Here is a 27196-nt window from a genome sequence, read left to right as displayed (position 1 = left end):
TATCAAAGAAAATACAGAAGTGATCAGACAGTGCTACATCCTTAATAACAATGGATGAAATGTTTATACCCCTACTGATGATTAAATCTAGAGTGTGTCCACCTTTGTGTGTGGGTCCATGCACATGCTGAATCAGGTCAAAAGTGTTTACAACCGTTATCATTTCTTTTGTAGTTTTGTTTTCTGCATTATCTATGTGAATATTAAAATCCCATGCAAGAGCAAAACAGTCAAACTCTGAGGAAATCATTGATAACATTTCTGTGACCTCTTCAACAAAGGCTGGAGAGTATTTTGGAGGCCTGTAAATAATGATAAACAGAATGCGTGGAGCACCTTTTAACACAATCCCTAGATAGTACTGACCAAATGACACTTGCTTGCATTGATAGACATCTTTAAATAGAGCAGCTACACCTCCACCTCTCCTAACAGTCCTGCAGACACTCATGAAAGTAAAGTTAGGAGGGGCTGCTTCATTGAGGACTGTTGCACTGCAGCTGTCACAGACACGCCAGGCTCCAACCCCTTCCAATCACAGCGCACTCCCTCACCTGAGTACTGATCACACACACCTGCCCCTCGTCAGCACCTCATCTACCAGCACTTAAAAGACACTCACTCACACACAGTCACTGTCCGGTCTCGTTCGCAAATTGGATTACCTACCTGCCAACTTCAAGGACTTCCATTGCTATACTTACCTGTCTCCAGCGATTCCCAGTTACCTCCTGTGTCGATCGTGTGTGTGTGTGTGTGTGTGTGTGTGTGTGTGTGTGTGTGTGTGTGTGTGTGTGTGTCCAGCCCTCAACGTCTCCACTCCTCTACTACCTCTAGGACCTTCACTCTACGTCAAGACAAGGACAGTATCAGTTCACTCACACTCTTCAATTACCGTTATCACCACTGTTTACCATACCTCCTCTGCTTGTGTCAATAAATACCACCTTACCTGTGATCTTCCGTCTCCGACCCATCTGTATTGTAACAGCAGCTGTCTTCTAGCCATGTTTCATTTAGAAACACAAAATCCAGATTGTTTGTGGTTATAAAGTCATTGATTAGAAATTATTTATTTTTTTAGTGAGCGAATGTTTAAAAATGCTAACTTGATGGCAGTACTTTGTGTCTTTACAGCAATCTTAGTTTGATGCATTATAGGCCGCAGATTAGATGAGTTTGCCCTTGAGCTTGAAAAGACCTTAGACTTTCTATCACGTGATAAAACTGAAACAGAGAAAGCTACAGGCACACTGGGTTCCCGCTTGTTCTGTAAACATTTGTGAATGTTGCTGCTATTATATCGGGGACCCGACACATATCACTGAGAGCTTCTATCAGTTGTTTTTGGTTCACCTACAGCAGATGGAGGGTTTGGGCCCTGGCGTTGTGGCAGCGCTCGGAGAGCTCTCACAGGAGCAGGGCCCACAGGCTTTGGTGGTTGGGGGGCTCGCCGTTTTTTTGGTGATATTTGCGGGCTTGCAGCAAATGAGTGAGAGAGTTTAGTACCAGCATACACCAATTCCTCCATTTTCTGTGAGAAGCACAGAAGTGGAGATGCTGGAGAGAGGGATAATGTGTCCGGTGAGAGGGGCTGTGTCTCTGGTGTTTCTGGTGACTGTGATATGTTGTCCTGGCTTCCCTGGCTTCCCTGGCCGTTTTCCAGAAAGTCGTCCTTGGGTGCTGAGTCTTGTATCTGTTTTGATACATCACAGTCTGTCTGTGAGGAGCTCTGTGGGCAGGGTCAGCAGTGCTTGTTGTGGCTGCATGGTGTTATCAGTGTCCTCATGGGATATGTCAACCACATGATGACTCGGACCTGGTGTGTGTGTGAATGGATTGACACACTCTGCTGAAGGATGACGTAAGGAGAAGTAGATATTGTCCTTAAGCACTCTAGCACCAAGTTTGTTAGGGTGGAGGCCATCCGGTATAAATAGTTGTCTATGGCCCCAGAAAAGATTGAAGTAGTCGATGAAATTTACTCCTATTATATTGCAAGATCTTTGTAGCCATGTGTTCAGCCCAAGCAACCATGAAAACATATTTGTTCCCCTTGCTGGAAGTGGTCCACTGATAAACGACTGAACTTTGAGTCTTCAAAGTGTTTGAAAGAGTTCACTGAAGTCCTTCTTAAGGAGTTCTGACTGCTCTTTCCGAATATCATTCTTCCCCACATGGATGATGATTCGAATTTGCAGTCTTGTGCTTCATCAGAATGTTCCGAAGTTCCTTGTTCACATCAGAAACCGTTGCTTGAGGAAGGCAGCATGTTGTTGTAGTCCTGCTACTGATGTTTCTGATAATAGAGTCACTCACTATCAGAGTCCTGGGCTCGACTGCGCTCTGAGCTGAATGTCGTTGTCTGCTCGACCTCGAGCGCCTGTTAGTAGCAGTGTTAGCTGCTGGCTGATCCGATCCATGTTTAATCACATTTGGGGATTCCTCACCTGCATTCATTAATGCTTCAAATCTGTTCTCAGGATGTATAGGGGGTGATAGAATACCAGTATTCACAAGCCTTGTCATAGTCGAACCTGGGGTAGAGAATGCTACAGCAGCAATACAAGAAACTCGTGACAATCTGATGTCTCGTGTTCCTTTGGGTCTCGCTCCCTGTTTGTGCCATCGATTAGTGTGGCGATCAGTTTCGGCTTGTTGCTCTACACTTGGTATAAACTGTTGAGATTCAGAAGATTCATGGGACTCACCGGCTGTATGCTGAGAGGGTCCATGACGACGGTCTGCTGAGTGTTCCGCCTGTTTTGGAAGTCCAACAAGTAACTTTGTTTCAAGAACCACAATCCTTTGTAGAAGTTGGCAGCAGTTCATGCAACAAGTATATTCAACAGGAGGCATTTTCTCTCTCTTCTGTTTGAATGTAGGCAGTTGTTTTCCCGTCTCCGGAATGTAAGCTGCTGGCAGTGGGAGGCAAAGTCTTCTTTTTGTAGTATAATTCCAGTCCCAAAGAGTTTTTAGTTTTAGTGTTTGTGCCAAAAATCTGTTGTTTGAGCACTGTGCTGATCTGCTGAAGTAAAAATCTTAGAAAAATCAGAGAAAAGTACAGAAAAAAGAAGCAAAGTGCAGAACGTCCGAACGGTAGCAAAGCCGGAAGCACATCTTTTCCGGGAGGAAAAGATGTGGTAGAAAAAAAGTGTACAAGCAATAGGGATAACCGCACCCTGGAGAGGATTGTGAAACAAAACCCATTCAAAAATGTGGGGGAGATTCACAAAGAGTGGACTGCAGCTGGAGCCAGTGCTTCAAGAACCACTACACACAGACGTATGCAGGACATGGGTTTCAGCTGTCACATTCCTTGTGTCAAGCCACTCTTGAACAACAGACAGCATCAGAAGCGTCTCGCTTCAAAAAGGACTGGACTGCTGCTGAGTGGTCCAAAGTTATGTTTTCTGATGAAAGTAAATTTTGCATTTCCTTTGGATATCAGGGTCCCAGAGTCTGAAGGAAGAGAGGAGAGGCACACAATCCACATTGCTTGAGGTCCAGTGTAAAGTTTCCACAGTCAGTGATGGTTTGGGGGGTGCCATGTCATTTGCTGGTGTTGGTCCACTGTGTTTTCTGAGGTCCAAGGTCAACACATCTGTATACCAGGAAGTTTTAGAGCACTTCATGCTTCCTGCTGCTGACCAACTTTATGGAGATGCAGATTTCATTTTCCAACAGGACTTGATTGATTGATTGATTGAATACTTTATTGAACAACAGCAATCAACATGAAGTGTTCAAAAGGATAAAAACACAAAAAGCCCATAGGCTTATTTCCATTGTGGTCCTTAAGATGGAAGATGAGTAACAGTACATGTACCAACAACATTGAGGACAATGAAGAAAGGGAGCATAAAAAAATACATATAAATAAACAAAAAACACTAATAAAAACACATTTAAAAAAACAAAACAAAACAAAAAACAAAACAAAGACTAAATTCCCAAAAGACAAGCAGACACACAAGCAGACAATACAGTATTCCTACTACTTCAAGGATTTCTATTTCCTTACTTTTTTCTTTTTTTCCTCTTTATAAGTTTAATAACCATTTTTTTATTGAAGATTTAAAATGATAATAGGAAGAGCTAAACAGTTTAAGGTTTAAAGGTAAATCATTCCACAAGACAGCTGCAGAGTATAGGAAAGAGTACTTTCCCACACAGCTCTTAAAGCGGCAGGGCCTGTAATCTTTGGAACTCCCCCTGGTGCAGTAATTGTGCGTATCACTAATTTTTGAAAAGTAATCACATAAATATTTGGGTGCCAGATTATTTCTTATCTTATAAACTAAACACAGTTTAAGTTGAGAAACCCTCTCCTCCACTCTGAGCCACCCAAGACTTGGTCAGAAATGGTCAGGAAGAAGATGAGTTCTAGGATGTAATTTAAGGATCACTCTGATTAGTTTATTTTGACAGATCTGTAGCTTGTCTTTAAGACCTTTAGTAGTGCCTGTGTACCAAGATGTACAGGTATAGTCAAGATGACATTGAACAAGCGCATCAGCCAGGATTTTTAATGTTTTACTATCTAAGAGGCTGGATATTCTTGCCAGGAACTTAGTCCTTTGGCTTACCTTTGAGATAATTTTTCGAGCCATAAGCTCCCCTGATAGTTTGTTATATAATATACAGCCCAAGTAAGTAACTGCTTCCTTGGCTGTAATTTCAACAATACCTACGACTACTCTGAACCCCATAGCCTTTTTCAGTTTATCTCTGGACCCAAAAAGAATTGACTCTGTTTTGCCAAGGTGGATAGACAACTTGTTGTCTGTTAGCCAAACACTGAGGTTAACGAGTTCTAAACTAAGCAGCCTTTCCACCTCTGATTTGTCTTTATGAGAGACTAGAATAGTACTTTAAAATCAATCCTAAATGTAACTGGAAGCCAGTGTAAGGACCTGAGGACTGGTGTGATATGCTCAGGTTTTCTGGTTCTAGTCAGAATCCTGGCAGCAGCGTTCTGGATGAGCTGCAGCTGTCTAATGGTCTTCTTGTGAAGGCCGGTGAGGAGACCATTACAATAGTCCTCCCTGCTGGTGATAAAGGCATGAACAAGTTTCCAACAAGTCTTGACTGGAAACAAAACATCTAATTCTTGCAATGTTATTTAGATGATAGTATGCTGATTTAGTTACTGCTTTGACATGACTACTGAAACTAAGGTCTGTCTCCAGAATCACACCAAGATTCCTGATTTTTAGTTGTTTGTCCCCTAGAGTCAAGGTATGCATTCACCTTGAAAACTTCATCTTTGTTTCCAAATGCAATAACTTCAGTTTTTTCTTTGTTTAACTGAAGAAAGTTCTGGCACATCCAACTATTAATTTCATCAATACATTTGCAGAGGGAGTCAATGGGACTGTAGTCATTTGGCGATAAGGCTAGGTATCTAATTTTCTAATATTCTAATATTCTAATTTTCTGAGATACTGAATTTGGGATTTTCCTTAGTTGTCAGTTATAATCATCGAAATGAAAAGAAATAAACATTTGAAATATATCAGTCTGTGTGTAATGAATTAATATAATATACAAGTTTCACTTTTTGAATGGAATTAGTGAAATAAATCAACTTTATGATGATATTCTAATTATATGACCAGCACCTGTATAAGTCACCGATGTTAATTTTGTTGTTGTGTTTAAATATTCATCTTGTGTAATCGAACCTTATATTGTTTATAATGTTGTTCTATTTAAGATGTACAGTGATTTGAATGTGTATGCAAAGAGTGCCGTCCTCATGGAAATTTGAGAGTAGCACATCTGACTCATCTAAGAAGTTACCCAGTTAACCTAGTGGACAATAAATAACTACAAAATGGATTGTAACAGGGTGAGTGTGACGAGTGGGGCGGGGCCAGGAGCCGTGGGAATGGAGCGAGGCCGGTGGAGTGATTGGGAAATGAGCGACACCTGCTCCACTCACCGGTCTCGAGTCGCACAGAGGAGATCGGAAGGATTCAAAAGAGGAGCGATGACAGTGAAGGACGAGAGAGGACCAGGCCTGGGCTTTATTTTGTGTTTGGTTTTTGTTTGTGCGTGGCAGTCGACCGTGAGGGGCTGTCGCGCTGTTTTATGTTTATTTTGTTATTAAAGTTTTATTTGAGTGTTTGCCGGTTCCCGCTTCCTCCTTCTTCCCGTGATTGTGAAGTTATATTGTTACAGTGAGTAATAGTAATTGCATGTGATTCAAATGAACTGTTGCTGGTGAGGGATGGTAGAGTATCAAATTTCCATTCTTTTGAAATAAGCAGACCCGTCCCTCCACCCCTCCCGTCGTGTGTGCGGTGTGGGAAAAAGTGAAATTAGTGGAGAGGGCTGTGGGAGTGGCAGTGTCCTCAGATTTGATCCAAGTCTCAGTTAGGGCCATGAGGTTGAGACTTGAATGAGTAGCAATAGATGAAATAAAGTCTGCTTTGTTAACAGTAGACTGGCAGTTCCAGAGACCAACTGGAATAGAGAGTAACGTAGTAGAGGTCAGAGGAACAGTGCACAGATTGTTAGGATTGCGCTGCCTCTAACATACAGTGTGTGATTTACGAATGTAAGTAGTAATAGTAGAAATTTGAAAGCACATATTTAGTCCAATTGAGTAGATCAAGTAGATGAAAACAGATAATACAAAAAGTAAAGAATAGAAAAGGGAGGAATGCAATACTCAAGTGCCTTGCCGGTGTCCTTACTCGGTTGAGTCATGCAAGGTAGAGACGATCGTCTTTACACTCGTCGGTCTTCACACGAGGAGGGCTTCACATGAGGGCTGCTGCGGTGTACAGAGCAAATATATACTCCCCTGATTACATGTAATTGAATGCAGCTGGCCACACCCTACTACATATAAATTGAAACTGCAAAAGCACGAGGGACAAATGCGATTTGAGTTCACGTTTACCATGGTAAAACAGAGTAAACAAAACAATGTGTCCTAGCAACAACAACTCCACTCAAATCTAATGAGAAAAGATACACAACACTTACAGACTACTGTCTTCTTCTGCTGCTCGAATGCTTCTACGTCCCACTCCTCAGCTCAGAATGTGCTCCAGTTGTATTGTAGACAATGGCTTTGTCTATATATTGCTTATCAGTTTGAGCCTGATGAAACGCAGAGGATGTTAGTGAAGAGGATCACACAGAACCTGTGCAAGCACATGGTTCTTAAGCCTTTGGTGCTCTTCGGTCACTTCTGAGCATTTTCACTTCTGAGCATTTTCTGTTTTGAAATTTTAAAAATCACAGCTTCATCAGCATGGCATGAAATTGGTGACTTTTATGGCATTTGGAATGTAAACACAAAAAAATTGAGGGCTTGATTTGAGAAGGCTAAATGGTTGTAAAAAAAATAGTTACACTTGTGCTATTCGGTCAAAAATGACAGACTATAGGAAATGAATAGGAAATTGACAAAAACACAATCTACAAATCTACCACAATGCAGAAAAAAGTACACCACAATGACAGGGTGAAACTCTAAAACATCAATAGTGCAAAACCAACGCATCCACTCACACACACATGCGTACACACACACACTTATACACACACACACAACTATGAACTGGGGTGACTGTAACACAGAAAATATGTAAAATAAAAGCAATAATTCAACTACAATGCAGTTAAAAAAAAAGTAAACAACAAACAAACACACACACACAAAAACACAAACACACAAAAACACACACATCTACTCACACACACACACACACACACACACACACACACACACACACACACACACACACACACATATACACACACTTACATACACACACACACACACAACTACACACATTCAAATAAACTGGTATGTCTATAACCATTTAGCCATAAAGAGTCAGAAAACTGAAATAAGAGGTTAAAATCAGATCAGACCCAGAAGGATTAAGCTCTGATAAAACATTCCTGTTCATTTTTGTTACATTTTTATAGAATTTTTACGTTTTGTGTAACAAAATGCTTTCTCTGTGTTAAGGTTTGACTGTAGTAATAATTCAAAAAAAACTGACACTTTAAATCAACATTTCAGACCATAAAAAAAATCTAAACCTTTACAAAAAGTTATCCTTGAAAATATCTAAATACATATCCAAACCCACAACTTTTTAGGCAGTATTTATGTCTAAAAACAATTAGAGAATTTATAGGCCTTTTGAATAGAGCTATATGGGAATCTATGGGCTAAACCATATTATTGCAGATGTTTTTCTTATTTTACTCCTACCAAATGGCTCTAATCTGGCTTCAGAAAATCAGAAAATTGGATTTTAAAGGCATTGTCTCTATTTTAACATTACTTACTGGTATAATTGAAAAGTAATTAAAAATATTTGAATATTTTTTATTTTATATAAATAATACAATTATAAATTATTGTACATAAAATGTATAATACTTGTTGCATAAAGTCAAGTCAAGTCATCTTTATTTATATAGCGCTTTAAACAAAAAAGATTGCGTCAAAGCAACTGAACAACATTAATTAGGAAAACAGTGAGTCAATAATGCAAAATGACAGTTAAAGGCAGTCCATCATTGAATTCAGTGATGCCATCATGAAGCTCAGTTCAGTTTAAATAGTATCTGTGCAATAATTTGCAATCAAGTCAACGATATTGCTGTAGATGAAGTGTCCCCAACTAAGCAATCCAGAGGCGACAGCGGCAAGGAACCAAAACTCCATCAGTGACAGAACGGAGAAAAAAACTTTGGGAGAAACCAGGCTCAGTCGGGGGGTCAGTTCTCCTCTGGCCAGACGAAACCAGCAGTTCAATTCCAGGCTGCAGCAAAGTCAGATTGTGCAGAAGAATCATCTGTTTCCTGTGGTCTGTCCCGGTGGTCGTCTGAGACAAGGTCTTTACAGGGGATCTGTCTCTGGGGCTCTAGTCCTGGTCTCTGCTGTCTTTCAGGGCTGTAGAGATCCTTTCTAGGTGCTGATCCACCATCTGGGCTGGATACATACTGGATCTGGGTGACTGCAGTGACCCTCTGACTTGGATACAGACTGGATCTGGTGGCTACGGTGACCTCGGAATAAGAGAGAAACAGACTAATATGAGCGTAGATGCCATTCTTCTAACGAAGTAGCAAGTACATCGGGTGTTATGGGAAGTTTTCCCGGTTCCGGTTTACCTAATTAATGCAGCCTAAAAATCCTTTAACAGATTTGGATATTAGAAGTGTATTAGTATGTTATGTGTAAGCCAGGTTAAAGAGATGGGTCTTTAATCTAGATTTAAACTGCAAGAGTGTGTCTGCCTCCCGAACAATGTTAGGTAGGTTTATTCCAGAGTTTGGGCGCTAAATAGGAGAAGGATCTGCCGCCCGCAGTTGACTTTGATATTCTAGGTATTATCAAATTGCCAGAGTTTTGAGAACGGAGAGCGGACGTGGAGGACTATAATGTTACAAGAGCTTGTTCAAATACTGAGGTGCTAAACCATTCAGGGCTTTATAAGTAATAAGCAAGATTTTAAAAAAATCTATACGATGTTTGATAGGGAGCCAGTGCAGTGTTGACAGGACCGGGCTAATATGATCATACTTCCTGGTTCTAGTAAGAACTCTAGCTGCTGCATTTTGGACTAGCTGGAGTTTGTTTACTAAGCGTGCAGAACAACCACCCAATAGAGCATTACAATAGTCTAACCTTGAGGTCATAAACGCATGGATTAACATTTCTGCATTTGACATTGAGAGCATAGGCCGTAATTTAGATATATTTTTGAGATGGAAAAATGCAGTTTTACAAATGCTAGAAACGTGGCTTTCTAAGGAAAGGTTGCTATCAAATAGCACCCCTAGGTTCCTAACTGATGACGAAGAATTGACAGAGCAGCCATCAAGTCTTAGACAGCGTTCTAGGTTATTACATGCAGAGCTTTTAGGCCCTATAATTAACACCTGTTTTTTCAGAATTTAGCAGTAAGAAATTACTCGTCATTCAGTTTTTTATATCGACTATGCATTCCGTTAGTTTTTCAAATTGGTATATTTCACCAGGCCACGAATAAATATAGAGCTGAGTATCATCAGCATAACAGTGAAAGCTAACACCGTGTTTCCTGATGATATTTCCCAAGGGTAACATGTAAAGCGTGAAGAGTAACGGCCCTAGTACTGAGCCTTGCGGTACTCCATACTGCACTTGTGATTGATATAATACCTCTTCATTCACTGCTACGAATTGATGGCGGCATAAATATTAATTAGTACCATGGAATTCTCTCAAAATACAAAAGAAAAAATAGTATTAAACAAAAATATGTTACATTGATTTTACTGGGGTGGGGGTGGGGATAAATTTTACGTCCTATCACTTTTGACCGTGTGACTCCGAAATTAAGAGCACCTGAACTGAATTTTGTTTGTTAATGTCTCATACATTTATATACACTGTTATTTGTAAATGCTACTTCTTCTGTTAGTTTTTAATATGTCTTTTTTATTTAATGTCTTTCAGTAAAGTACAAGGAATAGAGCAGTTAAGGCTGAGTACTGGAAAAGACATTTTAAAATAAATATGTTATTGTTTTGTCTATTAAACAGAAAGAAAACAAGGAGTTTGGAACTGCAGGAAACAGAGCAGATCGATCTGTGGTGAGAGAGAGTAAGTACTCTTATTCACTATTTTTGACCATGCCACTGTTGATATGATATGATATGATATGATAACTTGATATGATTCTTTAGGGTCTTAGGGTTAAAATTTCATAATGGTAGTCTAAAATAACACCCTTTTTACCCTGTCAAAAACAGCTCTTTTCAGGGCAGGCTGTTTTGTAGCATTTTCCTTTAAATGTTAATGAGCTCTGCTGACCCCGCCCCTCTCTTCCAAGCCGCTCTCTGAGGGACTGTTTACTTTATCCGCATTCATTGTGAAACTTGCTTATTAGCATATTATTAGGAAAAGCAATTTACAAAGATTCATTAAAAAACCTTACACTCACTTTTTCTGTAGATGAAGCTGGATCACGAATGATTCGCGCAATGATAAACACATTTAGGTAGGTCGGGGGAGCATTCCCTTCAGAAACAAACGTAATCCACTGTGTCTTCAGCGGCTCAGATGTCGGGAGTAAATGACGACTGCTGTGTTCATTATTGCATACAACAACAAAACACCTCAATCGCTTACGAGTCATTCTCGTCTACATCTGCTCCGGTGGTGAAACAATGCTGGACTGATGACAGTCACTCAGGGCGGAGCTAATGTAAGACACCAGTCCACTCTGTGCTGAAACGCTACTGTCAGTCAAACTATCGTGGGAGGGGCCTGCCTGTGTGACATCAGACACACGACCATAAATGATTAATGATTAGTTTACTGATAATATACCCATATTAAACACAAATTTACTGAATCAGTATCTTATTTCATGCTTTAAGAGTTACATTTTCGACTTCGATTTTTAATGAGTAATGATTGATTATTATGTGACTTGTTAAATGGTTATTTAACAATTCAGGTTCTTCCAAAAAGGAAAGTAAAAAAGTAATTCCAGGCATTTAAAGCATCTTGTACGAACCCTGGTAATATTTGTTACAGACCGCTGTAATCGTCTATTCTAACAAACATACTCTTATTTTTATGAGAAGAAAAGTGTACCAGTTACCAGTTAAATTGTGTGATAAACAAATTGCAAACAATAGTTTAAAAGGGCAGGTTTTTGCTTTTTAGATGTTTAGATCCAGAAATGGAAAAATATAATGTAAAATAACATCATAGTTTTTATTAAATATATATGGAAGAATATTCAGGACTTTTTTCAAAAGCAATTGCAAATTGAATTTTCGATTGCGTTTTCCACATGTGGGCGCATAAATTGTGACAATCCAAATGCAATTGCAAATTTTGCATTACCGTTTGCATTTTTGCTCTTTTGCAAATGCACAGTGACTGGCACATTTCAAATGAAAAAGCAAAGTCCATTTGCAACTGTATTTCCCATGTCTTACGAGTTATGAGCCTGTCATATTTAAATGGCAATATTAATTACCTCATTTGCTTTTTCATTCTCTCTACATCGTGCATGTAACCTGCCAAAACTCAAATGGAATCGCAATTACTTTTGCATTTGAATTTCCAATGTCTACAAGGAAAGCTGTCAATCAATGTTAGGGGCTGGACTATACTAGGGGGTGTGTTTGTAATGGGAGGTGACTTCACTCACAGACGACCGTGCCGAATCTTTGATAATTGGAGGTAGTCGGTAAAGCTCTGCTAAAGGCAGCTGCTTATCAGTTCATGCCTGTGTCCACGAACAGACAACCTTCTTGGCACAATACATAATTCTGTCTTTTTTACCTCAAATGCAGCGATTATACCCTGCTAACAGTGGGAGCAACAACGGTACGCATAATAGGTCAATATTCACTATTAACCTTAACGCTTTTCACCTGTCTCAGCATTTGATACTTGGCAATAAAGCTCTTTCGGATTCTGAAGTAATGGCAGACGCATTGTGAATGAAATGTTTCTCCAAGCATTATTTTTCTTAACAATAATATGGTAGACCAGCATTTTCATATGGGAAAGACATTAATCCTCAGAGACAAGCAACATTATCTTTTTATTGTTGTTTAGTAATAGTACAAGCAGGATGTGATGGTTTGTCAGTGTTAGTTCCGCCCCTCCTCCACACTAATTGGTTAGCTGACTAGAAAATGACAGTGATGAGCACTGAGTTTTACCAACGTTGAACATTCTTCAACTCTCGGTGCTGAGGAAAAATTAAGGTTTTTGAGGCAAACATTGGGAATAAGGGTCTTATCTAGCGAAATGATTGGTCATTTTCTAAAAATCTAAAATTTTCTCTCTGTTTATCAATTTGCACTGGCTACCAATAGCTGCTAACATAAAATTCAAGGCATTGATGTTTGCATACAAAACCAGCACTGGCTCTGCACCCCTTTACCTAAATTCATTACTTCAGACTTATGTCTCTCTAGAAGCTTGTGTTCTGCAAGTGAAGATCACTTTATTAATTGTTGGTGATTTTAATGTACATGTTTGTTGTCCCTCCAAACCACTTACTGAAGATTTTTTAGATATGATTGATACTTTTAACTTTTTTCAACATGTCAGTGGACCCACACAGGAACAGGGGCACACGTTAGATCTTGTGTTATCCTATAGTTTGCCCATTTTGAATATTCAGACACAGGATGCTGTATTTTCTGATCACATGCTGGTTTTATTTGATTTTAACTTGTCATGTCTTAAATCTAAATCAAATACCCCTGCACACCTAGGTCGTGTGTTTAAGCTGACCACTGCTGCTCAGTTTTCTTGTCTTTTTCAAAAATCGTCTCAGTTTGATACTGGTCTCGTAGCAGACAGAGAAATTAACTTCTTCCTTTCTCTCCACATGTGCTAGCATTCTTGACATTGTTTCTCCTTTAAAAGTTTTGCGCCCCAGACCTAAATCTGAGCCATGGTTTAATGACACTACCCGTGCAGCAAGGAGAGAGTGCAGGAGAGCAGAGCGTCGGTGGAAGAAAGACAAGCTTCATGTCTCTTATGAAATTTTAAAGGAAAGCTGGAGAAGGTATCAAAAAATAGTAAAAGCTGAAAAAAATAGATATCTAAAAGAAAAAATTGTCCAAAATTTAAATAAACCACGTGTCCTTTTTAAAAGTATTGACTAAATTTTAAATTCACCCCAACCCTCTTGTTTAGAAGCTTCTTCTGAAGTCTGTGAGAATTTTTTACACTATTTTTTAGACAAGATTGCCTCCATTAGAGCTCATATTTCCCCACCTGTATCCGACCCCTCTGAAATGCTGACCTGTTTAACAATGTTTGACCAGTTTGAGCCCGTGTCGCTTTCTTGCCTCAATAAATTAATTCTACAGCTTAATCCCTCAGTATGTCCTACGGACATTGTCCCCCCTTGCCTTTTTAAGGAGGTCTGGACCACTATAGGGCCAAATGTCCAAAAAATTATTAACAGCAGTTTGACTTCAGGAATTGTCCCAGCGTATTGCAAGGAGGCAACTGTTGTACCTATAATTAAAAAGCAAAATCTGGACACTACTATTTTAGCTAACTACCGACCGATATCAAAGCTTCCTTTTATTTCTAAAATCTTAGAAAAAATAGTTTTTACACAATTACAATCCTATTTAGATACAAATGGTATTTTAGAAACTTTTCAATCTGGTTTTAATGCTTTTCATAGTACCGAGACTGCACTTTTAAGAGTTTTTAATGATCTTTTATTAACTACACCGTGGAGACTCAGTTATTCTTGTGCTTTTAGACCTTACTGCTGCTTTCGACACAATTGATCACGCCATTCTTATCTCTCGCCTAGAGCACTGTGTAGGCATCCAAGATACTGCCCTACAGTGGTTCAGATCGTATTTATCTGACCGATCTTTTTCTGTAAAACTTGGTGAATCTACATCATCTATCGCTCCCCTTTTCTGTGGAGTCCCTCAAGGCTCAGTTCTTGGACCACTACTGTTCTCCTTGTACCTTCTCCATCTTGGAAGTTGGAAATATTTTTAAAAGACATGGTATTTCCTACCATTTTTATGCAGATGACTCGCAAATCTATTTACCACTGAGAAGAGATACAAACGGTTCTCTGACTCCATTACTTGAATGTCTCAAGGATATTAAAACCTGCATGTCTTTTAATTTTTTAAATTTAAATGAAGAAAAAAACTGAGAGCATTATGTTTGGACCCAGCCGGGTTTGTGACTCCACTCCCGTAAACCTTGGGTCCCTGCAGCAATATGCAAAGCCAGTAGTGACCAATTTAGGTATTAAAATTGATAGTGAATTTAAGCTTGACAAGCAGATAAACGTGGTGGTTAAATCTTGTTTTTATCAATTGAGGCTTTTAGCCAAAATTAAACCTGTTTTATCTTTTAATATTTTTAAGCAAGTGATTCATGATTTTATTTCGACCCGTTTGGATTACTGTAATGCACTTTACATTGGCGTGAACCAAATTTCCCTTTCACGCCTACAGCTAGTCCAAAATGCAGCTGCTCGTCTGTTAACAGGAACCCGTTAACATGAACACATTACTCCTATTTTGGCCTCGCTCCACTGGCTCCCTGTATATTTTAGAATACATTTTAAGATTTTAATGTTTGTTTTTAAGTCGCTAAATGGGTTGGCACCTCAGTACACTTCAGAGCTCCTGCACATTTACACCCCGTCAAGGTCACTGATGTCCGGTGATCACCTGCGGCTGAATGTGCTCAGGACCAGGCTGAAGACCAGAGGCAACCGCTCTTTTTCAGCAGTTGCTCCCAAATTGTGGAATGATTTACCACTGCATATTAAAGTTGCGCCCACCCTCCACACTTTTAAATCTTGTTTAAAAACATATTTTTATTCCCTGGCTTTCGACTCACCATGAGAGCTGTTGTGGTCTTCATTGTCGCTGTTACTGTTAATGCTATTTTATTTATGTTGTTTGTTTCTTGTTTTATATTTTTATCTCTGTAATGCACTTTGGTAACCTTGCTGTTTGTTTAAATTGTGCTATATAAATAAAGTGGATTGGATTGTATTATTGTTCATCCCAAAGAGGCACAAAATCACTTTCACAGACTTTTACATTAAATGTTCCCTCCTGGTGGAATGACCTGCACAACTCAATCCAGCAGCTGAGTCCTTACCATCTTCAAGAACGACTAAAAACGCATCTCTTCCATCTTTATTTGACCCTCTAACACTAGCACTCTCTATTCTAATTCTATTTGATCTATCTATCAATCATCTTTTTTATAAAAAAAAAATAATAAAACACACACACACTTGACCCTCCATGGTCCGTGTAATTTTGCGTCCATTCGTTTTTTCGTTTTTTAACCAAGAAATTAAATATGGAAAATGCGGTTTCTTCTTTAATGGTTCAAACACTGATGAATAGAATAAGCAGACACAAACTAATTTTCATTAGTCAAAATTCGTAGTTCATTAAAAATCTTAAAAATAAAATAAAACTTGTTTTTAAATGTGTATATTGGTCCGTGTACTTTTGCGTCCATTCGTTTTTCGTTTTTTAACCATGACGGAAAAAACGAAAAATGAACGGTTATTGTATTTTTAAATGCTATGCTGAAAACCAAAATTGAAATTAGAACCGTACACACAAAATGCTGCCCGAAAAAGTAAAATATTGACTTCTTTTCAGATTTTTGTTAATGATTTTTTGCACTTTTAATGAACATTTGAAAAATGCACAAATTAATATAGAAAAATTTCTATTTTAACAAGTTTTCTTTGGCCAAATTTAGTGATGCTTCTCCCGCACATTCAGTTGAGAACTAGAGCCGTCTTTGGAACAATGCAAAGACTTGATACAGATATTATTTTTAAAATAGACATTGCAGAATCCTGGGAAATCTATCATCATAAAATTATATATTGGGATATAATTTTGTCATAACTTTGTGTGCTGTATGGGTTATTGGAGAGGACCCATGCATGGTCGCTCAATGCACGTACAGTAGGCTACAATGTGTAGGCTACACATACCTTATACATTTTGACATATTTTTGCCCTGTTCACTGATAGTGGCATTCGCATAATGTCGTGTTTAGGCCACAGGGCTCTAGACTCATTCTTCCCACTGGTCTCTGTTTTTTCGACTTTCTCAGTTGGTCGCAGGAGCACATCATTTGGTCGCAGGTTTTTTTTTTGTTTTGTTTTTTTGCTACAGCATGGCATTAATCAATGCATGCTGATTAACTTTTATCATAGTTTATAGTTATGGTAACGAGTGTTCAACATTCAACCCGTTCTTTTTCATCAGTATCATTTGTGATTTAAATTTTGTGAATGGGAATTCCTCTTTTGCTGTGTTATAAGTCAGACTTTGGACGCTTTCACTTCGAATTAGCGATCTTTGTGTCACGTTTTACAAGAAAAGATAATTGTCTGTTTTGCTTAGGCTATATCTATACACTTTTCATTTTTTAAGACTAAAACAAAAGTTTGATTAATTGTTATACTTAATTAAAAAGCACAACAACAATAAAACTATAATATATATATAAGCTATAATGACAAACGAGATAAGAAACTAGTAAGATGAGGCATGGCTCCACATGCTGTTATATACACAGACTAATAAATTACAGAATGTTTAGCAAACAGCGAGGAATCAAATAAATAAAAAACAAACAACAACAACAACAAATAATAATAAAGAAAGCCTCCATGGCGTAACGTGAGGTAAACAGCAAAGATAACAAGCTTTTTGAAAACAAAAAGAAAGTGAAACTAAACTGGCTGTCGCTGACAGGACTTGCATGTTTTTGTTGTTGTTGTTGTTGTTTCCACAAGAATACCAACATGTTCACCTTCTCTGGTTTATGAAGCAGTCTTTTATTTTATTTTAGTGTGAAATCCAAATCCGCCGTCTTCCATCATTTCCTTAATATTTGCGTCATTTTTTTTGCCGAGCGTTGCTCGCACCTTCGCGCTCGTACTGATGCTGCAAGTATAAACCATACCAGTCACTGAAAGCGCCTCTCTTCATGTGATCAGTGAAATCTGACTCCTGCTACAGTATGGAGCAGATGCTTTGGAGCAGGGCAGACCATGCACTAGCACAAATGCGACCACGTCAAATCTAAACTCGCACATTCTCAAAAAAATTGTGAAAAATGCGACCATTTTGGTTGCAGTCTATATGCAGATGTTTGCAGCGTGCAGCTCTCACTAGTCCAACAGCATCATGAAAAACAAAATTTATTGAAATTCTGAATAAATTGGCCAAGAAAACGCGCTCTGCGCTCCCTATAATAATTATAAAGCTGTCATTCATTTCAGTTTATCCCGATCTCAAAAATCAGTTATAATCAATGAGGCTTGACCATAGGAGATATGGGTTTAGAGAGACTGAATCTTAGAACTGCTTCGAACAAATCGTTTGAGAATCGTTGGAAAATGAGGTGATATTAAATGCATATTCTGAGAAAACGAAAGGGTTTTGTTTGACCTTGCATGCATGTAAACCTATTGTAGAAGACTCCCAAAACAACACTAGGAACCTTAGAAATGGCATAATAGGGGCACTTTAAGATCATTTACATTTACATTTATGCATTTAGCATACAATTTTATCCAAAGCGACTTACAGTGCATTCAGGCTATACGGTTTTCATTTTTTATTAATTAATTAATTTATTTATTTATTTTTACCAGTATGTGTACAGTATGTTTAAGATCATAAAAATATTGACGCTAAAAGTTTTTATAAAAGAGTTATGGTAGCTACGTCAGTAGAGCGAGAGGGCGCTAGCGTTTGTATAAAGACAGTAAAAATGGTAGAAATTAAATTTAGCATTTATATACATTGAAAAACAAGCTTTATATCATTTTTACGCGGGTACGATTTTTTATGAAATACGAATTGTGAATAATGAAAATTAGTTTGTGTCTGCTTATTCTATTCATCATAGTTTTGAACCATTAAAGAAGAAACCGCATTTTCCGTATTTCATTTCTGGGTTAAAAAACGAAAAACGAATGGACGCAAAAGTACACGGACCGACCAAACAACCCTTTCGTTTTCTCAGAATATGCATTTAATATCACCTCATTTCCCTACGATTCTCAAACCATTTATTTGAAGCAGTTCTAAGATTCAGTCTTTCTAAACCCATAGGTTTAGACCTATGGTCAAGCCTCATTGATTATAAGGATCTTTGTGAGATCGCGATAAACTGAAACGAATGAGCGCAGAGCGTGCTTTCTTAGCTAATTCATTCAGAATTTGAATAAATTGTGTTGTTCGTTATGCTGTTGGATCAGTGGTAGCTGCACGCTGCAAACACCCGCATATAAACTTTTATATTTTTTCACAATTTTGTAAGAATGTGCGAGTTCAAATTTTACGTGGTGGCATTTGTGCGAGTGCATTGTCTGCCCTGTTCCAAAGCATCTGCTTCTGTAGCAGGAGTCAGATTTTACTGATCAAGTGAAGAGAGGCGCTTTCAGTGCGAACACTTCAGGTGTAGAGCCTGTTTTATTCTTGCTGTGACAGCACGAGTGCGAAGGTGCGGGACACATGTAAGTCCTGTCACCGACAGCCAGGGCCCGGTTCCCCGATAACGCTCACTCTTAGCGCGCTAAGAAGACTCGAAAGATATATTTTACCAAAGTTGTTTATGTTCCTAAGTGTGTTCCCCGAAGTGTCCCTTAGGAAGCTTCTTAACACGCTGCCTCTTACGTCCGACGTTACAAAGGCGCTGTCCCAAGTGAAGGTGCTGAATTAGCTGGCATCGATTGCTCAGGAATCGATTTTCCACTTCACGCGAAGGTGCATTACGGCGTTAAGAAGGACAACACGTTCTGTGCAAACGAAGCATTCCTCAAATTATTCCAGTAACATTTATTTTAACATAGTTTAAGTTATCCGTAAAATATAGACTATTAATTAAATTATCAAATAGTCAGTAACAGGGGCGGTTCTAGGGTGAGTGGAGATCCGGGGCTTAGCCCAGAAAAATCCATGTATGTGACTTTTTATTTTAATAAATCAGAAAGATTTACCTTGTTTAAAATATACAAAAACAAATTTAAAACATTTTATTTAAAGTTTATCCCTTGTATCCTGACACATATGCTGCTGCTGTGTGCCTGACTGGCTACACTCGTCCTGGTAGAACAGGGATAAGAATTTCTTTTCTTTTCCAATCAAGCCTGACTGGCTACACTCGTCCTGGTAGAACAGGGATAAGAAGCAAACATTAAGCAGTGCACTGACATACTCTTACTCTACAAAGATATACCGGTCAAAGGACTTTATCTCTGTGTTTATGCATTACAGTAAACAGATTCAAGTTATTCAGTCTGGCAGATAAACCTTACCCTCTACTGAAGTCTGTGCATCATTCATATCTCCATGTGTTTCAGCTGTTTTGAAGCTCTTCCAGCATGTCATGGAAGCCTTATGAATGCTACTTTGTTCATGCTCTATGAAATGATTCTAAAGCTCTTTTCCAGTTGGAGAAACTTGCACTTGTTAATGTGTCTTTGCTGTTTCGGATATGATGCTTGCCAAAGAGACGACAAGAAAAGCAGAATGCAGAATTTCTGGATACGGAATACTCAAGCCACTGAAATGCATCTTGGAATACAAAAAATATGAAATTATGAAAAAAATTAGAATGGTACTTTGCCACTAGGTGGCGGTAAGCCACTGCCTTAATGAGTGAGTCGGTCAGTCATTTAATCGATGGATTCGTTCGAAACAGATGATTCATTCAGATAAAAGTAAGCAACTGTTTTTTATGAATGGGTCAGTGAATCATTTATTCAAGCAAATTTATTCAGTAAACACCGCTGTGTGTTGCTGCAGAGCACAACAACATGCTTTGTTTGGAACCATTTCCTTTGCGAAATATGTCTTTTTTATTATCTTGTTTATTGAATTGTTGCCCTGACACGAAAAGTCTGCCACAGACCGTGCTAAACAAACATTATAACCGCTCTGTGTGTGTATGTCCTAAAGACTGTGCTGCGCAACCGTTAAGTGTTAGATGTTCAAAATGTAACGTTAAATCAGACCCAATTTAAAACCGAAAAAGAAATATAATACTATGATTAAAAGTTACAGATACCTGAAGCTGTTGTTTCTTGGCGTTCAAGTGTTGGCTATTCTTTTGAAGAATTTTGAAATATCATTTTTAAATTTTCAAATAAATTGATCTAGTAAAATACTACACGCCAACAAACCGCCTGCCTGGCTCCAAAAGATCTCATATCATTGGCTGGATCGTACAGACGCTCATCGATGGTTGGCCAGTTTACATGTCAGTCAGAAGCACTAGACTCAGTGGGCGGTTTTTGTCGGGTGTGAATGACAACGCGTAAATTGACAGACACTGTAGACGTGAGAGTCGAGAGATATTTAATTATTTTTTTAATTAAATTCTAATATAAATGACTTTATTGGGCATGAAAACTCATTGATGCATGGTGGTAATAAAAACATTCGGGGCTTTACTGAAAACATCACATACTACAACCAAATTAACCCACACCAAACTCCGCCCCTGGTCAGTAATATGTTCACACGATATGTTGTGACGGGGAGACGAACCGGGTATCCCTCGCTAATCATCCACCCTCCTTATCCCGTTGTGCCACTTGTGCCGCTTCTTGACATGGGTTTAACAACTTCTTAAAATTATGTAATACACTTTTATATTAATGGTAAGGTACTTTACAATCAGAATCCCCCTGCATGGCGCAGAAGGGCGTTGGTGACAGTGTGGACACACCTCCATACCGAGGTCTTGCTTAGGCCGTAGCCCTCTACCACGACCTCGATGAAGCTCCCTGTAGCAAAAAACCTTAGCGCTGCAAGCAGCTGGACTTCAGGGCTTAAAGCAAAATTCCGCCGCGTTACCCTGGCAAGCGCAGGTCTGAGAAGGTCCAGCAGCTCCATAATGAGTTGTCTTGGGAGGCGTTTTTTTTTTTAATATAGCCACGTCAGGCAAAATGTCAAAAGGGCTTAAGTTTTGCTGAAGAAAAAAATTGACATGGACTAAACGGCTCCGCAGCCGGCACCGTCTTTGATTCAATACAAGGACACGTTGGATCGCTGCCATAGTTGGTCGCTTACTGGACACCACCATGCTTACCCATTTATAGATCTTAGCCATTTAGAGCCAAATTGTTTGCCAGATTTTAATTATCAAAAGTGATTGCCAATTTAAACAACATTGTCAACATACCATAGTTGGACTTGCACTGCGCTGCGCTGATTTCTAAAGACTGCTGGACAGTGGCGGCAACTAGCGTCTCGAGCTCAAACAACGCTAAGAGAGAGCTTACGAATGGTCCAGACCAACCTTACGAAAGTGTGACTTACAGAAGATATACTTAGCGTACGAACGTGTCGGGAATCGTGCCATAACATTAAGAGAGATGTTAAGGAATAGGTTAAGAACTACTTAGCAATAAGAACGTTTTGGGGAACCGGGCCCAGTTTAGTTTCACTTTCCTTTTTGTTAAAAACCTTGTTATCTTTACTGTTTACCTCAAGTTAGGCCATGGAGGCTTTCTTTATTTTCTTTTATTTATTTATTTGATTTCTAACTGTTCATTAAACGTTCTAAAATTTATTAGTATATAATAGCATGTGGAGCCATGTCTTATCTTATTCGATTTTGGTAATAAACGTTATCTAGTTTGTCATTATAGCCTGCTGTTTTATTGTTTTTTGTGCTTTTTAATTAAGTATAACAATGAATCAATCTTCTGTTTTAGTGTTAAAAGGGAAAAGTGTAGCCTATATAGGCAAAGCAAAGACAATTAGGTTTTCTTGTAAAATGTGACACCAAGATCGTGAATTCGAAGTGAAATAAACAAAAGTCACCATAAAAACACAGCAAAAGATAAAATCCCATCAACAAAATTTAAATCACAAATAATACTGATGAAAAAGAACAGGTTGAATGTTGAATGTTGAACACTCATTACCATATAACTATAAACTATGATAAAAGTTCATCAGCATGCATTTATTAATGTTATGATGTGGCAAAAACAAACAAACAAACAAAAACTGCAAATGATGAGTGAGACCAACTGAGAAAGTCGCAAAAGAGCGACCAGTGGGAAGAATGAGTCTAGAGCCCTGTAGCCTAAATGCGGAATTATGCGGATGCCTCTATCAGTGAACAGGGTAAAATATGTCAAAATGTATAAGGCATGTGTAGCCTACATAATGTAGCATATACATGCATTGAGCGACCATGTGGTCCTCTCCAATAACGTACCCATATAGCACACAAAGTTATGACAAAATTATATCCCAATATATACTTTCATGATGATAGATTTCCCAGGATTCTGCAATGTCTGTTTTAAAAAATAATATTTGTATTAAGTCTCTGCATTGTTCCAAAGACGGCTCTAGTTCTCAACTGAATGTGCAGAAAAATAACAAAAAATTTCCAAAAAAAAACTTTAAAAAAAAAAAAATTTCTCTATATTAATTTGTGCATTTTTCAAATGTTTATTAAAAGTGCAAAAATTCATTAACAAAAATCTGAAAAGAAGTCAATATTTTACTTTTTCGGTGGCATTTTGTGTATATGGTTCTAATTTCAATTTTGGTTTTCAGCATAGCATTTAAAAATACAATGACCATTCTTTTTTTTCCGTCATGGTTAAAAAACGCTAATAGGCTAAAATAAATAGTCTCAAGTTACAAATGAAAAGAATTTACTTAACAATAAAACTATTATGTTATTTTGTACCAAATGTGTTTGACTTATTTTCAGTGGGGTACAAAAGGAGATGTAAGGCAGAACATTAAGAGACTGACAGCCTCAGTCACCATTCACTATCACTGCTTCTTTTCTATAATATAGATAAAAATAAATGAATGGTGACTGAGACTATACCACTCTCCTTTTGTGTTCCACAAAATAAAGACATTTGGGTGAGATGATTTTTAAAGAATTCTTACCCTTGAAAACAGAAGACATAGTAGATCAGTCGGTTTTCCTTTGCAATTAAAACTAAGTGCTTTGTATTATTAGGGATGTAAACTAATCAGGTCAGGTTTGAAAAAGGCAGTGAACATGTAAGTCACATTTTTTATATCAGTCATAGACAATAAAGTAAATTTGTAATTGTTTTTAATACATGTAATATCACTCCATTAGTATATTTTCTCTAAAGTTCTGTGCTGTTTTTTGGGATGTTTTTTTTTTTTTGCCTCAAAAAATATTATCTTTTGTATATTTGCATATAAAATGGCATCATTTTATGTAAAATGTACATTTCTAATCTTTATTAATGGAAGTAACATGTAAAATATTCCATGAGCTATTTAGTGGACGATTTCTGTAACCTGGTGGAAAACAAAAGCTTGAATGAAAATGACCTGAAATGACCACTTTAACCTGTAAATGTCAGCAGTGGAGCACACATTAGCTTTGTTGGACTTGTGTATTGACGTCTTTCCACGGTTGAAATAAAATACCTTCTGATGTTCATTAATGTTTATATTGCGCTTTAAGTAAATATGAACAGATGAGCAGTTCACGTACCGCTTGAACTTGAATACACTGGCTACGTTTACATGCAACCAAATAATCCATTTGTAATTCAATCGGACTGAAAAGCCTTCATATAAACAACTTTATCAATCTGATTGAGCTCGATCGGAATGAAATTTCATTCGGATTGAATGGGGTGGTTTATTCCTCTTCTAATACGATTGAGCATGCATGTAAACACTCGATCAGATTGAACCATGAAACTGAAAGGACTGTGCACGTGCAATGACACAGAAATAACGTAGGCTAATGATGTATGACGCACGGAACGAGCGGCTCTTCCTTTTAAATAAAGTGTTGTATAAATGCGTGTCCTGTCATTATAAAACTCTCCTTTTACTCGGCAACTGTGAAGTGGAGCAGGTCAACCTTGTTTTGGATTCTCATCCACAGGAAACCCGTTTTGGGCGCAGGGAGGTTTTTTTTTATTTATTTTTTTATGTGATATACACTCCTGAACAAAATCTTAAGACCAGGGGATGCATTGCAAGTTTTACACATTTCGCACTAGTGGATCATAACCGGGTTGTAAGTGCTGCTTCAAAATGCCAAAAGAAGAAACAGGAGCAAGAGACAAAAAACAGAGAGTAGGCAATTTATTGAAAACTGCATTTAAACTCAAACAGGCTGTTCATCAGCTGATCAAAAGTTAAAGACCATAGCCATAAAAAGGTCAAATCTGCACAAAAATATGGCTTTCATGTCATTGTTCTTCAAGCAGTCATACTGTCAAGATCTCCTGATGGCAAAGGCAAAAAGGCTTTCTCTCTTTGAACGTGGCAGGATTGTTGAGCTGCACAAGCAAGGCCTCTCGCAACGCGCCATCGCTGCCGAGGTTGGACGCAGTAAGACAGTCATTTTACATTTCTTAAAAAATCCTGAGAGTTATGGGACAAAAAAGTCAAGTGGTAGACCCAAAAAGATTTCACCTGCACTGAGCCGCAGGATCCGACGGGTTGTCCGTGAAGACACAGGTCTATCCTCGACCCAAATTAAGGCCCTTACTGATGCTGACTGCAGCCCAGTAACCACAAGACGTCATCTGCTAGAGAAGGGCTTCAAGAACAAAAAACGTCTTCAAAGGCCACGTCTCCTCCCATGACACAAACTTGCCCGTTTAGAATTTGCAAGGGAGCACCAAACATGGGACATTGAAATGTGGAAGAAAGTTTTATTCTCTGACGAGAAAAAATTTAACCTGGACGGTCCTGATGGCTTCCAACGTTACTGGCATGACAAGGAGATCCCACCTGAGATGTTTTCTACGCGGCACAGTGGAGGAGGCTCCATCATGATCTGGGGTGCTTTTTCCTTCAATGGGAAAATGGAGCTTCAGGTTGTGCAGGGCAGCAGGGGCGTCAAACGGTGACTGGCTATGTGGATCTGTTGCAGCGGGCATCCCTCTTGACCGAGGGCCCCCATCTCTGCGGTAATGACTGGGTCTTTCGACAGGACAACGCTGCAATTCACAACGCCAGCCTGACGAAGGACTTCTTCTAGGAGAATAACGTTGCTCTTTTGGACCATCCTGCGTGTTCCCCTGATCTAAATCCCATTGAGAACATTTGGGGATGGATGGCAAGGGAAGTTTACAAAAACGGACGTCAGTTCCAGACTGTGGATGCCCTTCGTGAAGCCATCTTCACCACATGGAGCAACGTTCCCACCAGCCTCCTGGAAACAGTCGCATCAAGCATGCCGAATACGAGTGTTTGAAAGTGATCAACAAGAACGGTGGGGCTACTCACTACTGAATCCTTTTTTGACACTTTTAGTTCTGTTGTGCGTTTATTTTTGGGCTATGGTCTTTAACTTTTTGATCAGCTGATGAACAGCCTGTTTGAGTTTAAATGCAGTTTTCAGATAAATTGCCTACTCTCTGTTTTTTTGTCTCTTGCTCCTGTTTCTTCTTTTGGCATTTTGAAGCAGCACTTACAACCCGGTTATGATCCACTAGTGCGAAATGTGTAAAACTTGCAATGCATCCCCTGGTCTTAAGATTTTGTTCAGGAGTGTATGAGCAGCACGGCACAGTGGTTTATATGTACGCCTATATTTATAAATAGATAAATATTAAACCTGCTGTTAAAAACAAATAAAGAAACCGTGTAGGAGAGTGGTTACTATGTGCAAACACTGCAAACAGTGAGAAACACTATATTTGTGCAGTGTGCGCATGTAAAAAAATAAAATAAAATTCCAAATTGAAGCTTGTGACATATAAATGCGCACATCAACCCGATCACTTTATTTAGCGTTCATGTAAACACTACAATCAGATTCATCAGTCGGATTGAATTCAGTCTAATTGAACAAAAAATTGTGCATGTAACCGTAGCCACTGATCTGTCATGACACATTAAAGGATCATGCAACCCCAGACTGCTTTTTCTGAGATTTTAGCAGAGGTGTTTGTGTTGCATATCATAGAGGACAATGTTAGCATTCGTTAATTTTAACTGTTGGAGAAAACTGGTTAATTTTAAGCTTTCTTGTGCTATTTTTATCTTCCGGGTTTAAAATCTACATTGTGTTGACATGGCAATGGACCAATAGCACATTGATGAAGTGTCGGTGTCTTTTAAATTATTCATGAGAAGACGTTTCTCTTAATTATTCACAACAGCATGTGTTGATTTGCTCTGACAGACGCTTCAGATTGTGAGACCGTGTACATTAACTCAAGTTCAAGTTCAAGTTCATTTATTTATATAGCACATTTAAACAGCCGCTAGACAGACCAAAGTGCTTTACAGAACAAGCAGCAATAAAAGTGTGTTTTGCTGCTTTTAAAAATAAAAGCAGCAAAACACACATAAGCACATAGAGAACAACTAAGCTAAGATTAATTATAAATCAATGAAACAAATGTAAAATAATAAGAACAGTCTAAGAAAAGTAATCAATATGCTAACGAGAATAGATAAGTTTTGACCAGAGACTTAAAAACGGAGAGGTTGGGAGCCATTCTGATCTCTAGAGGCATGGTGTTCCACAGACAAGGCCCTGCCACCGCAAAAGCACGCTCCCCTCTACGTTTAAGTCTGACACGAGGGACTACCAGCAGCGCCTGGTCGTGGGATCTGAGACTTCTGGACGAAATGTACGGATGAATAAGT

At 38.6% G+C, this 27196-nt stretch overlaps 1 protein-coding gene across 1 annotated transcript in view; it reads left to right on the top strand.

Moving 5' to 3' along the window:
• The window catches only part of LOC109058634 (neoverrucotoxin subunit alpha-like), a 47300-nt gene that overhangs the window by 15770 nt on the left and 4334 nt on the right, over positions 1–27196 (top strand). The window contains exon 4 of the mRNA XM_042749337.1: positions 10570–10630. Coding sequence (XP_042605271.1) covers positions 10570–10630 — 61 coding nt within the window. The remainder of the gene's footprint in view (positions 1–10569; positions 10631–27196) is intronic.

This window comes from Cyprinus carpio, chromosome B22 (genome assembly GCF_018340385.1).
Source record: "Cyprinus carpio isolate SPL01 chromosome B22, ASM1834038v1, whole genome shotgun sequence".
NCBI classification, from domain to species: domain Eukaryota; kingdom Metazoa; phylum Chordata; class Actinopteri; order Cypriniformes; family Cyprinidae; genus Cyprinus; species Cyprinus carpio.
This window is presented reverse-complemented; position numbering and strand designations above follow the sequence as displayed.